Source organism: Punica granatum, chromosome 1 (assembly GCF_007655135.1).
Source record: "Punica granatum isolate Tunisia-2019 chromosome 1, ASM765513v2, whole genome shotgun sequence".
In the NCBI taxonomy this organism is placed as follows: Eukaryota; Viridiplantae; Streptophyta; class Magnoliopsida; order Myrtales; family Lythraceae; genus Punica; species Punica granatum.
Window position 1 is genome coordinate 6,517,223 of NC_045127.1, and position 13,939 is coordinate 6,531,161.

At 45.1% G+C, this 13,939-nt stretch overlaps 4 protein-coding genes and 1 pseudogene across 5 annotated transcripts; 3 read left to right on the forward strand and 2 right to left on the reverse strand.

Moving 5' to 3' along the window:
- Positions 1-169: 169 nt before the first annotated feature.
- LOC116202487 lies at positions 170-1,704 on the reverse strand (annotated as a pseudogene).
- On the forward strand, positions 1,337-3,877 carry LOC116206603 (MDIS1-interacting receptor like kinase 2-like). Its single transcript, XM_031539415.1, has 2 exons — positions 1,337-3,269; positions 3,369-3,877. The coding sequence occupies exons 1-2, from the start codon at positions 2,468-2,470 to the stop codon at positions 3,752-3,754; spliced, it is 1,188 nt and encodes a 395-aa protein (XP_031395275.1). The 5' UTR covers positions 1,337-2,467; the 3' UTR covers positions 3,755-3,877.
- A 732-nt stretch (positions 3,878-4,609) lies between these two features.
- LOC116206859 (40S ribosomal protein S6-like) lies at positions 4,610-6,708 on the forward strand. Of its 2 annotated transcripts, XM_031539790.1 has the most exons (7): positions 4,700-4,763; positions 4,851-4,915; positions 5,026-5,194; positions 5,564-5,621; positions 5,709-5,817; positions 5,951-6,223; positions 6,299-6,708. In XM_031539790.1, the coding sequence occupies exons 3-7, from the start codon at positions 5,157-5,159 to the stop codon at positions 6,535-6,537; spliced, it is 717 nt and encodes a 238-aa protein (XP_031395650.1). In that variant the 5' UTR covers positions 4,700-4,763; positions 4,851-4,915; positions 5,026-5,156; the 3' UTR covers positions 6,538-6,708. The 2 variants fall into 2 exon arrangements, with proteins under 2 accessions (XP_031395581.1, XP_031395650.1); XM_031539721.1 differs by lacking the exon at positions 5,026-5,194 and having other exon boundaries at positions 4,610-4,763.
- Positions 6,709-7,236: 528 nt separating this feature from the next.
- On the forward strand, positions 7,237-9,060 carry LOC116206774 (14-3-3-like protein). The gene is made up of 4 exons (XM_031539609.1): positions 7,237-7,877; positions 8,222-8,344; positions 8,519-8,635; positions 8,739-9,060. Exons 1-4 carry the CDS (start codon positions 7,389-7,391, stop codon positions 8,790-8,792), a joined length of 783 nt encoding a protein of 260 aa, XP_031395469.1. The 5' UTR covers positions 7,237-7,388; the 3' UTR covers positions 8,793-9,060.
- Positions 9,061-10,982: 1,922 nt separating this feature from the next.
- On the reverse strand, positions 10,983-12,621 carry LOC116206688 (VQ motif-containing protein 9-like). Its single transcript, XM_031539515.1, has one exon. It carries the CDS (start codon positions 12,331-12,333, stop codon positions 11,383-11,385), a length of 951 nt encoding a protein of 316 aa, XP_031395375.1. The 5' UTR covers positions 12,334-12,621; the 3' UTR covers positions 10,983-11,382.
- Between the last annotated feature and the right edge of the window lie 1,318 nt (positions 12,622-13,939).

The following is a 13,939-nucleotide window of genomic DNA, read 5'->3' on the forward strand; positions in this document are numbered from 1 at the left end:
CTTTTCACATAAAGGTCTGGCGAGGGACTCCTGATATGCAAGTCCTAAAAACACGATGTCGGTCCCCTTTCCAGAGATACCGTGTTCCCACGGGCGAAAGACTTGTACCGTGAACCGAAAGCTTCAGAATCCCAACACATGCATTTGGGAGGGGCACGTACAGACCAACTAATGCGAATTAAAATTGCCATTTTTGCTTGAACAGAAGATATAAAAACTTTTGACATGCATCAGTTAAGGGTCTCAATTGAAGTAATTTCATCTCCAGTATCTAATTCTTTGTGATGAGGCGGCGCGCAAACTCCTCCTCCTCCTTCTTCTCCTGCCCGGTCCTGTACTCTCCGTAGAAGTAGGAGGCGAAGCCCCAGAGACACATTGCGAGGGCCATCCCCTTCTCGGCAGTGAAATTCTCGCACAGCAACACTATGGCAAACGCCTGCTGCATTGGTACGAGGAGAGATGTAACCAATCCTCCAAGCAGAGACGTGGAGCAGAAGGTGATCCCGATGCTCCCCATTATCAGGAACTGCATTGCCACTCCCGCTAGCACCACCACCGCATAGTACTTCCCAGAACCGAGCCCGAAGTCCTCTTCTTCCATTGGTATTGTCTTGAAAAAGCGGAAAACATTGCATCAGGATGTGATATGGATGTTAGCAAAACGACTAGGACATGAGAAGTGATGTTTAATGGATCGACCGTTGGGTGGCCCACCTGGAAATCCTGGTTGATCACCATGGGGATGGTGTTGAAGATGGTGGCGAACAACGATATCAAGAACTGGACCTGCATAACCATGTCGAATGACACAGCCACACCAGCGTGTAGGTGCGTGTACTCCAGCGCAGGAATGATGAACCCATGGATCGCTCCTGCTGTCACAGTCATGAAGAACCCCAATGCGTACTTGCTGTCGGACACTCCCTCGGGGCGGTCCCCATTCATGTTGAAACCCAGGATTAGGGACCCGAAGGTCATGCGCATGACCGCATTCACGGAGTAGTGGGTGAACCTGTCACCAGGCCATCACGATCGTATATATGAATTCTTGCTTTTATTTTCGGATAGTTGACAGTGACACTCAGAAAATATTCGAACCGAACCTGTGCCTGACGACCAGAAAGGCGAAGACCGCTGTGAAGGCCAGCTGGGTGGAACTGAGGAGGGATGAGATGGAGACGGGGAGGTACGAATCGTACGATAGCCCGAATGAGTATAGGTAGCCGTCAAGGCCGAGGAGGAGCCTGAGGCCCACGCTAGCCAGGACTAATCGACGATTGATAAGCACACGCGGGGCATGTGCCTGCTGCGAGGAGGCACGCATTGAACCATTTGCACCTCCTGCCATGGAGGTAGGTAGTATACACGAAGGAGCAGCGGGCCACAGATCTGGCCCACTGACATCAGGGCGCAGTTGAACAGTACAAGGATGATGCTGTTTATTTGGTCCTTCATGATCATCCTCTTCCCCTGCTGCTGCTGCTGCTGCTCTCTGCGTCCATTATAAGCCGTTTCTTGTGCTGCCTCCTCCATCGTGCTGCTGCAAATCTGGGCGTGACCGAGAGGACAGCGAGTTAAGTGAATCTGAGTTTCTGTGTTTAATCGTCCTCTCATTGGCAACACCATTAATAAATACATATATATGCATCCATTACGATCCTGAGAGATCCCACCAGTAAAAGGATCCATGACATCAGGAGACATTTTAGTATGTATAATCTATCCAGCCACTATGATAATGGCCACTTCATCTAACTGCTTATTAATGACGACAAGAAGGAAACCGTCATTTATGCTTACGGCAGATATTTCTGTATTCATCTGCCCCATCTAATCTGGTCTGCTGTTCTTTCGAAGCAGATCGAGATGTAGTTCTTAGGCAGCTTCTGTGGGGTCGCAATTCTGTCACTGCTCATGTTAACATAAGTGATTATTCTTCTTTGGAGCAAAGCCTTTAGTTGATCTTGTTAATCCTGCATCGAGGTCGGTTTCCTAACCCATCTAATCCGGTCATTTCACTGATTTCAAGTCGACACGAATCTTCTTCCATCTACAAAAAATGGAGGCCCCTTCTCACTTTAATGTCAATCAGCCTGTCTGTGTCGGCAAAGACTGACGTAGTCATCGTGGACCTTTCAACACGGAACGTATGTAAGTTAGCTAGAAACATCTACAGAAAGATTTTGCAGTGACTGATTGTCATAATTGTTTCTCTTCGTAATGGCTTTATCAGAAATCTGTTTTTACTAGGAATGATGAGGAAATCCACATAAAAGGGAAAACTGAAAAAAAAAAGAAAAAAAAACAGAGAGAGAGTAATGGAGAGGAGGAAGATGCTCATTGACTTGGAATGGTCAGTCAACTTCACTTCAGGACAACGTTTCCCCAGCCTTATTAAAGCAATGGTCTCTTTCCTCCGGAAACTCGAACCATCCTCTAGTTTCCTTTGATAATATTGCACTCAGTAATGACACCTAATTCTCTAGTGTTGGTAACGACATTTATATTTCCGATTGTAGTCGGGCTGCTCTTTCTTTTGTATTTGGCTTGGGATAATTTTGTTCTTATTATTATAGAGGGGCTGCTACTTCTTTTGTATGTGGCTTTTGGGATTTTGTATTGGCTCAACTACAGGAAAGGCAACAAAGAGGGTACCGTGCTGACAAGCAATGAATTTTTGTTGGCAATATGGAGCTATGACGGGAGAATTGCATACCAGAAGATTATAGCTGCGGTCGAGGACTTCGACAGCAAGTACTGCATCAGCGCCGGGGCATATGCGAGCGTCTACAAGGCGGAACTGGCAACGGACCGTGTTTTCGCCGTGAAGAAACTTCATGCAGTACTTGACGATGAGAGTGAGACAGCTATTCACAAGGCGTTCGAGAGCGAGATCCGCGCTCTCACGGAGGTGAGGCACCGTAACATCGTGAATTTCTGTGGGTACTGCTCGACCCCGAGGCACTCTTTCCTGGTATACGAGTTCCTGGGATCAGGTAGCCTGCAGGGCTTACTGATTGATGATGATGATGCGGCGGGTTTCGGGTGGCTCGAGCGGGTGAACATTGTGAAGGGCATTGCAAACGCTTTGTGCTACCTGCACCATGAGTGCTCCCCTCCGATACTTCACCGAGATGTGTCAAGCAAAAATGTGCTGCTGGATGACGAGTACGAAGCCCGCGTGTCGGACTTTGGCACTGCCAGGTTTCTGAAACCCGATTCGTTAAACTGGACTACATTCGTAGGGACATGTGGATACGCCGCTCCAGGTAGGTTCGATCTACTTTAGTCCTCTTTTCTTCACTCTGCTAGAAAAATGGAAAGTCTGTGTTATGCGACCTGTTTTGTAATTGCTCTTGTACATCCAGAGCTTGCATACACCATGATCGTGAACGAGAAGTGTGACGTCTATAGTTTTGGAGTTGTGACTCTAGAGACAATCATGGGAAGGCACCCGACGGATCTCATCTCATCCATCTCCTTCAGTCCGGCTGCATCATCATCAACTGATCACCTTACGCTGAAAGATGTCTTAGATCCGCGAATTCCATTCCCAAGAAATGAAGCCGCATTTGAAGTTATCTACACTGTACAGGTAGCATTCTCGTGCTTGAGCTACAGACCAGAGTTCCGGCCTACCATGAAACAAATAGCTCGAGGCCTATCCAATCAAAGATCACACCTACCTGATCCACCGAATGTGATGGAACTCGGAGAACTGATGGATTTGACATTTGGAAGCTTGCGTCCCTAAAATTTCGAACTACGTTTGGAACTGCAGTCTCGGTCTGATTTCGTTGAAATCTTAATTTTCTTCTTTCACATATTTCATGGACTACATTCTATCATAATATGGAAGCATCCTTATCGATTGAAATGGTGTCATTCGTCCGCTAAGATCACATTTATGCTTTGTAGGCTTCATTTTGCAGAACATTTTTTTTTCGCTAAATAAATGGTGGGCAGTAGTGATTTTTTCGCTAAATAAATGGTAGGCAGTAGTGATGGCAACCTTGCCGCTCCCTGCTATACAATGTTCGGGCTCTCGTGTTCAATCGCGAACATATTAGACGAACTGACGCTGGCCCCATCAGCGTAACACCACCAAGGGCCTAGTATAGTTCACAGAAGCCGGAGATGACCACAGGTCCAAGCCAAAGAGCCCCGTCCTAACATATATCCCTCGGGGGATTTGAACTCGAGACCTAGGGTTTCCAAACCACATGGAAGTGAGCTTGGAACCCATCACCCCAGATGGTTTCATTTTGCAGAACATAAATATTTATACAAGGTCGACACATTACATATGTAAGAAATTCGAAAACTATGGAGGATCCTGTTGCACATTTTTTGGTGTCATTGGGGACTCAATCTTGAAAAACAACAAACGGAGGTTTAGGGTAAAAATGAAAATGCAGTGAAAGATTGAGGACCGATTCGAGAATTAGTCCTTTTCGGTTATAACAGCCAGAGTTAACGCCGTTAGGATTTTTCGTTGGAAAAATCATACACGCTTCACGGACCATCGGATTAGACCTCGGATCAAATCAAATCATTGAGCCCCCGTACGGCTAGGATGTTCGAAGGTCAACGTCCGTTTACTCGTACAGCGGCGCCGTCTAGTCTTACGTGAGCCGGAGCAGCTTACCTTGGAAACCCTAAGCAGGAAAGGCGCCGGCTCTCTTTCCTTCTCTCTCTCGCTCTTCCCGGTGTCTTCTCCTCCGCCTCTGCTCCCCCACTGTCCGCTCTGAGCAGCAATGAAGGTGTGAGCATCGGGAACTGTGTTGTTCCCAACGTATATAAGTTATCTCCATGACTGGATTCTGACACCGTGCCTGCTTGTTTTGCAGTTCAATATCGCGAACCCGACCACCGGGTGCCAGAAGAAGCTCGAAATCGACGATGACCAGAAACTGTGAGTTTCCATTGATATAGTTGTTCTTGTCCTTGTGCTTTTTAACAGTTTTATCCATCTTCGAGGTCAGTCGAGATGAATTGGATCTAGATTTGTGTGCAATGCTGCAGCTGAATTGGATGGCATCTCTTTCAATTTGGATGAAGTTTTCTAGGTTTGTGTTTTGGCGGTTGCGGGAGCTGTTTGATTGGAGGCTTCTTCATGCATAGTAATAGTACTAGGAGATAGATTCTTCTCCGACATGTATCTTGTCCTTGCCTGGTTTTATAACCTGATATGGTATGTAGGCTTACTTAATAAAGCAATTAATATACTTATTTTCTAGTCTAGTTTTCCAAAAGGTTGCTTTCTTGAATGCAGCATGTATTAGTAGAATTGGGTATGAGACTCTGGACATGCTCCTAGCTCAATCCTAGTATGGTTGAAAAGTTCCATGAGCACAAAATGAGTCTGCCTGGCGCTAATCGAAGGAAAGCTTGTTTCATGTACTCGCATGATGCTTCTGAGTCGTGAAATAATCATTGGCTTCTCACCCTCAAAGTTAAAGAATTCATGGATGCATATTAGCATTGTAGATTGATGGATGTTTTTTTTTGTTCGTTAGTGAGAAATTAACGAGCCCTAAAACAATCGCTTGCTGTTGTGCAGGCGGGCCTTTTTTGACAAGAGGATCTCACAGGAGGTCAGCGGCGATGCTCTTGGAGAGGTAATTCTACGTGCTCTCCATACTGTTGTCTTGTAGTGTTTGTGTGCATTTACCATTTCTCACGTGATCACACTAATTTTTTGTCAGGAATTTAAGGGTTACGTTTTCAAGATAATGGGGGGCTGCGACAAGCAAGGGTTCCCGATGAAGCAGGGAGTCCTGACCCCTGGCCGTGTCCGTCTCTTGCTTCACAGGGGTCTGTATAGTTTTCTTCGGCATTTTTTCCTGCTAAGTTTCATTCTAAAGATTTCAGTTAGTGTACATGATTTGCCGGAGGTCCTTTTCAGTATGATTATTGACAAGATGCATCCATTCTACCGCTGTATCAGGGACTCCTTGCTTCCGTGGATATGGAAGGCGCAATGGAGAGCGTAGGAGGAAGTCGGTACGTGGGTGCATTGTGAGCCAGGACCTTTCAGTTCTGAACTTGATTATTGTCAAGAAGGGCGAGAATGATCTTCCTGGCCTTACCGATATTGAAAAGCCAAGGATGCGTGGCCCCAAGAGAGCTTCAAAGATCCGTAAACTCTTCAACCTCACAAAGGAGGATGATGTCCGGAAGTACGTTAACACCTACAGGAGAACCTTCACCACAAAATCTGGTAGGTCTCCTCTCCTTGGACTGACGAGCGTAAGTTTTATGAGCCAAGTCTTATCCTACATGTGGATTTTTGCAGGCAAGAATGTGAGCAAAGCACCCAAGATTCAGAGGCTGGTCACTCCCTTGACCCTGCAGAGGAAGCGAGCAAGGATTGCTGACAAGAAGAAGAGGATCGCAAAGGCCAAGGCTGAGGCAGCAGACTACCAGAAGCTGCTCGCCACTCGGTTGAAGGAGCAGAGGGAACGCCGCAGCGAGAGCTTGGCAAAGAAGAGGTCCCGCCTTTCTGCTGCCTCCAAGCCGTCCATCGCAGCCTAAGGCTGCTTGCCCCCTGGTTTTGTCCATATTATCGACATTTCGTTGTAAGATCAGTTTTGCTTTGGATTAGAATTCTTGGTATTCATTTTTCCGCTACAAATTTTAGCTCCGCTATTGTAGAATGTGGTTTCTCCATGATTTATGACTTGAGCTTATTAGTGACTTGGTTAATTCTCCGCCTCTTCATTGATTGCTCTACCCGATGTTCTGCACAATTGCGGTCATTGTTGAAGCAAATGTTAATCGGACATTTCTCCAAGTTGCGAAATCATAAATAATTGACAAAACGCTTTAAAAAAAATGAAAAATGGCGGATCAAAGTTATGAGCGGAATGGGCTGGGGCGTGGTCGAATTTTGGGCCAAGCCTCGAATGATATTAGTCAAAGCCCAAGTACGGCCCCTGAAGTTCAAAAAATGAGGGGGTGGGCCAGTCAAAAGCACTAGAGGGAAGGAGGGCCCCACAAAGCTGCCCGCTGCCCGTTCTCCGTGCCTCGCCCTACAGGCCGTCCCTTGCCTTTTTCTGCTTCCATCCTCGTGTATGACAGCTGCCCATTGTACCCGTCAATCTTCTCTCTCTTCTCTCTATCTCTCTCTCCAAAAACAGATCCAACGGATGAGATTGCATCTTCCAAATCAGTCGCACGCAATCATCGCCCTTTCCTCCACCACTCCCCCCCGACCTCCCCATTTTTAACCCATCAGACCTTCCATTCGCAAAAGTCTCTCCTCTCCTCTCCTCTCCTCTTCACCTCTCTCTCTCTCTCTCTCTCTCTCTCTCTCTCTTCCCGTGAATTATAAAGCGAAGTCCGAAGCTCGGATCGCATCTTCTTTCTCCTCCTCGACCGAGACAATGGCAGCTTCTCCGTCGCCGCGCGAAGAGTTCGTCTACATGGCCAAGCTGGCCGAGCAGGCTGAGCGCTACGAGGAGATGGTCGAATTCATGGAGAAGGTCTCGGCCGCCGCGGCCGACGCCGAGGAGCTCTCCGTCGAGGAGCGCAACCTCCTTTCCGTGGCCTACAAGAACGTCATCGGCGCCCGCCGTGCTTCCTGGCGCATCATCTCCTCGATCGAGCAGAAGGAGGAGAGCCGCGGCAACGACGACCACGTCTCCCTCATCCGCGACTACCGCTCCAAGATCGAGGCTGAGCTTTCCAAGATCTGTGACAGCATCCTCAAGCTCCTCGACTCCCGCCTTATCCCTGCCGCCTCCGCTGGCGACTCCAAGGTCTTCTACCTCAAGATGAAGGGCGACTACCACAGGTACCTCGCCGAGTTCAAGACCGGCGCCGAGCGCAAGGAGGCCGCTGAGAGTACTCTCACCGCTTACAAGGCCGCTCAGGTCTCCTTCTCAACTCCCCCCCATCCCCTTCTGTTTTACTTTCAATATTGATCTTCCACTTTCTTATTGATCGGTTCATCCTGCGGATCTGAAACATTATCACATTGTTTAGGTCGTAGCTCTGCTCACCGCATAATTTCCTGCTACTAATTTTGAATTTTGAATTGCTGATCTGACCATCTTGGTTTAGGATTATCTGATTTTCTATGGCATATGACATTCAAATCTTCATGATAGTAGCAACTACAATCTCTTAGTTGGGGTTTATATGCAGTTGATCTTATTAATTAGCTATGGAATGTGCAGTGGCTCATATTCAATTGCTCTCCACTTTCCTTTTATAGGACATTGCCAATACTGAGCTTGCCCCAACTCACCCGATTCGGCTCGGGCTGGCCCTCAACTTCTCCGTCTTCTACTATGAGATCCTGAACTCCCCTGATCGTGCTTGCAACCTTGCCAAACAGGTTAGACATTTAAATCTAATGCCACCAAGCTCAGACTTTTGGTGCTCGATAACATCATATAGGGTTGCAAGCTAGGATTGAAGAGTATTAAGCCGTAATATTGCTAGTATTCACTGATCAACGATCAAGGCATTGGTTATATGGTAATAGAGAGATACTCTTTGTGTTTGACAGGCTTTTGATGAAGCAATCGCCGAGTTGGACACCCTGGGCGAGGAGTCCTACAAGGACAGCACTCTGATCATGCAGCTTCTCCGCGATAACCTGACCCTGTGGACCTCCGACATGCAGGTCCAGACTCAATCTCCATGACTCTTTTTTTTTTCTTGATCTGGAGCTTGACTGTAAGGTTGTTCTCGTCAAATTTAATGGATCTTCCCTGTTGTTGTTTCAGGATGATGGGGCCGACGAAATCAAGGAAACACCAAAGCCCGATGAACAGCAGTGAGGTCTTCTCCACTGCTAAGTTATAATGTCAATCGATCTCCTCCTCTATATGTTTTTAAACGGAGAAGGTGCTTGCTATTGATTTCTCTTTCTCAATCTGCTATCTGTCTGAGTCCTAGGCATGAACTGTTGTCTCTGTACCTGAACTCCCTGGGGGTTTCTTTTTTAGCTCTATGTTATCAAATGGATGTGCTTTCTGATTACCTTAACTCTGCTGTTCCATCGGCCGTGAATGCCTTAATTTTATAATCACTTCAGCTCGTTTTATCCTCCGTTTCGGAACCTGAGATATACATATACTTTCTTGCCCTCTGGTAGGTAGAAATGGAATAGACAGTAAGGTTAGGCTTAGCGTTGCACTGTGCATTGTCCCTTGGTCAGAGCCTGTTGACGACCTTGGTCAGACAGATTTTATCGTCTTTGATAAGCATCTCTCTCTGTTCGGGTCACCCATCGGGTTTGTTGAGAGTCTCTGATTCTAGTAGAAAATAAATTGTGGGTGGCGATGCGATGGTTTGGTGGGAAAGATGAGAAAAAATGCTTTCTAAGCTTTTACTTTGTGTGGCCTTTCGGAGATATTAAGAGGGCATTTGGTGACATTCCTACTAAGGTGGGAATTCACATTTCACATTTTCACTCCTTTCATGATAATCTACATTACCATTTGAATGGAAATGTGAGAGTGGAAATGGAAGTTATCACGTTCAAACCAAACATGAGAATCACGAGGGCTCTGTAAAATTTAGATCAATTTTTTGGGGAATTGACGTGGATTCTTCCGTACGAAGAAATGGAGATGCCGAGGAAATTTAAGGGGCCGTTTGGATTCAGAATTAAAGTTATTTTGATTTTGATTTTGATTTTGATTGTGGAAAATGACAAATGAGATATAGTTATAAATTTGACTTGGGAAACGTGTATTTTTGTTGTGTAGTGTGTTGAGTTAAAGTTAAAATTAAAGTTAAATTCTTTGAAAACAAACGGGCTGTAAATCATCTTTAATTACTGTCTTTGAAGAGACATCTCAACTGGTTTGGGGTGTAAAGGTCACTCTACATCTTTCACCTACCTTTCTGTTCTGATTGGTCGACCGACCAGTGGGAAACATCGTCCATTGTCGCCACTCATCCACGATGTAACATGGGCTCCATCGGTAAGAGCAGTAGGTCGTTTCTTTCTTCACCCCCTAGAAGCCCAAGTGATTATTAGCTACCATAAACTTGCCATGCAACTTATATGCCTTGACAAATTAAATATTGTTACATTACTTATGCATCACACTCGAAGTATGTCGGTGTTGGTTAATCTAATTTACTACGGAGCTTGGTTAATAAGAGTCTCTTATTTGGCCTTCAAATGTTTCGAGCTATTTTTGATGACATGACGGTATTCCTTCATGTCCTGTGATTGCGCTCGATCTTATTCGTATCTTCATAGCACTATAAGTGGCACGTATGCATTGGTTGATTCTTATCTAGGCACATTGTTTATTTCAAACCAAGCCGTCCATGTTGAGTGGGGTTTGTGATATCATTATATATCAATATCATCTTATCCTCCTGTCATCTGACCGAAGTGCGGCTTCCCTTCCCCGTTATTGATTATCAAATTCTCCGCCGTTCTTTTGACCTCATCCGCAGCAATATGTAATCATATACAGATCCCATATGATTAAGTTATTAAACCAGAAATGCATCCCCGTTGTTGGATGCTGGATCCCGTGATGCACTGCGATCACTCAATAACGACATATATATTGATGACCTTGTGCCGCGGAAAAATCGTAATGCTCGATTGTCGATTAGTTCTTGGCGAGGTCGGATGAGGCCATATATCAGTTTTACATCAACCTAATTTAATCATATAATCCTCAGTGTTTCGGAATGAACCGTACTCATAACGGCCTAAGAACAAGAAATGATGGGAGCTGGTCAAACTAAGAATGGAATGATGTGCAGTCAAAAGAACCAAGACAATGACTGCAATAGTAATTGGACTTTGTGAGGGCACCTCAAAAACATATGAAGCCACCCAAACAGGTCTGGTCCATTCCATGGCCCAACACATCATGTCGTATCATATCATCTCCCCCTCGATCATGAAGGTTCATTGATGTTTTCATCGAAAAACCTGGAACCCTGGCTCGATCATAAAGACGATAAGATATCTCGTGCATCCCGTTCCATACGACTTTTAACACGGCGAAGAATAGACATTTAAGTTATACAATAGCTACCGATGACAACAATTTGCAAACATATAACATGCCCACTGAGCCAACCTTTGTCTCCTATTAATGATGTTTTTGCCCTAAAATGCTAAAAACAGGAAGAGAATTGAAAGTATCAAAAGTAGCAGAAAATGCTGAGAACTTTTCTGACGACAAATTTACAAAATCTAAATCTAAGCATAGATCCTAAAGCTGAATCTTAATATAACGACTTTGCTTCGTTCTTCTAAATGTACAGCATAAACCCAGCGCGGAAAACGACACCGTTTCATCGATCGAAAACATCCGCTCGCCTGAAGAAGGAAGAGTTTGGTCCCGCTTCCTCTCGCGTCTGCAGTCCCATTCCTTCATGGCTCTGACCTCAGATGCCTCCTTTATATGTCGGGCTCGGTACCGGCACCGGCACCGGCACCGTTGGCGAGAGCGGGAACTGAGGGAACCCCAGCTGACCCGATGTCGGCAAAAAGAGCAGCCCCGGGGAGAGCAGCGGGTGAGGAGACCGCGGAGAGTTCAGGCATCCGAAGGGCAGCGGCGATAGCGGGAGCTGGAACGGCGGCGATGGCGGTGGTGCCGCGGATGCTGATGCCGGAGGAGGGACCGTGGCCGGGGGTGCCATGGGAGGGAATCCGGAGAACAGTAAGGGCCGTGACGAGTCACCGGAGGCTGTGCTCTGGAGGTACCTCATGTAGGCTGACACCGGAGACTCCGCCGCCGCGTAAACGGCTGGCATCGGCGGGAGGGGGGACAGCGGCGCGATCGGCCGCCCGATAGGGTTGAATTCGCTGGCCACGCCGCTGTTCGTGCTCGTGCCGGCAGCTAACGAAGTCGGAGCAGAGATTGGAATCTGATTGTTAGGGATGGGATTCTGATTCTGGGGGAAGGAGGGAGCGGCGTTCAGCAGGGTAGAGGGGCGGACGCCGAGCTGCGCGAGGGGAGGGGGACGAATCCGCTGGAGGCGGGAGCTGGGGGGCTTTGGGGGCTGGATCGGCGGCGGGGAGGAGAGCCGCTCGTGGGCGGGGGAGCCGGTGAGCTTCTGGACCACCTCCCGGAAGTCGCTCTTGTTGATGTTGTAGACGGGCGGCTGCTGGAGGTTGCCCGGGTGGTGGTGGTGGTCGAGGACGGAACCGGGGTTGGAGTTCGGGTCGAGGGCGGATCGGGCGAAGGACGGGGGCTTGGAGATCTTGTGGGAGAGCTTGTTGAGGCTGAGGTGCTTCAGGTATGGGTTGTTGTTGTTGTTGTTGTTGTCCTTGCCGGAGCTGCCGGTGCTGGAGGTGGTGGAATCGGCGGTGGAGTGGCAGCTGCTCTTCTCCATCTCCTCTGTGGGTCTCTGACTGGTCAGTGGCTCTGGAAAGTAGAGACGATGATGATGATGACGATGGTGGTGGTGATGGTGGTGGTGGTGATGGTGTGATGGTGGGTGGGGGTTCTCGTTCTCATCTCATCTTCATCTCAGGCAACTGATCAAATGGGTCGCCATGAGATGGATGTCATACGACCTTCCATGGCAGTCCTGGCACTTACAACGATTAAAAGCTTTTAGAGAGAGAGAGAGGCGGTGGAGAGAGAGAGAGAGAGCGAGGAGAAAAATGGCAGAAAAGAACGAATATCATAGGTTTTGGTATAAAGTTAGGGGCAATTTAATTTGATTTTACAAGTTGAAAATAAAAGTAATTAAAAAATGTATGTGAGAGAATTTAAAAATGAAGATAAAAAATTAATGATTGTGTTACAAATTGAAAAAAAAGTGTTAAAATTAAGGAAAAATATTAAATAGTGGAAAAAATATAATATTAAAAAATTATTTATAATAATAAATAATTAAAAGTATGATATAAAATTAAAAAAAGAATAAAAAAATAATTATTGTATTATTAAATTAAGTTAAGTGAGTTTAATTTTGTAAATAAATGAACCAATATGGATAATTAATACCCCGTTTGGTCCCTTTCTCCCTGCTTCTCCTTTTCTCATTTTTCTATTTGATCAATATGATAATTAATTCTCTTTATGGATAATTATGAATAATAACAATAATTTCGAATAATAAATTGTCCAAAACCATTCTTTTTATTCTTCGATGTGGTCCATGATATCTTGAAGTCATTGAGCTCCTACTATTTCAGTTCGAGTCGAATCAACCCCTTAAATGGTAAAACTTTTCCATCGTGAGTTTTCCTCATTATATAAAACGTGAATTTAAAATCTTATTTAAAGGAAACAAATATTGAACCACTTGAACCAACCCATGCACGTTGGTACCAAAACCTTTTCATTTCGATAGTACATTGTTCATCGTGTTCAAATCATTACAAAATAATTCAATAGAGTGCAATAGATTCGAGTTAAATATCCTACTTGGATCGAAGAAAACTAAATTTTAGTTGATTGTTAAGGTGAGGAAAAGTAATGTAGCTACCAAAAATGCGGGATAGATTTGATTTTTTTTTTATGAATGGATGGAATGGAATTTCTAGTCGAGTAAGGGAGGTTATCTGATGTGCACAATCACATCTTATCTTCTTAACTATAATCATTTTTTTTATATGTATTGATAAATCACTGTGTCAGTTGTATCCCCATAATAACTAGGACTCGAAATGTAATTTTATATATAGTATAAGGTCATAATGTATATATACAATTATGATTAAATTAATAAATGCATATAAATCATTAAATATTTAATAATTTTTAATTTTTAATACAAGCATGTCCTTCATTTTAAAAAGTAATCTCAAAATTTGTTGAGAAAAAATACAAAAATACAAAAATAACAGATCTATTGAAAACTTTCTGACATAATTAGTAATTAAAAGAAAAATCTACTGATAAGCAACAAGCATCTTCAGATATTGAACATTTTTGGAAAAATAAAAGATAAATTTATTTTAAAAAAATTTTAAGGAAGAATTTACAAG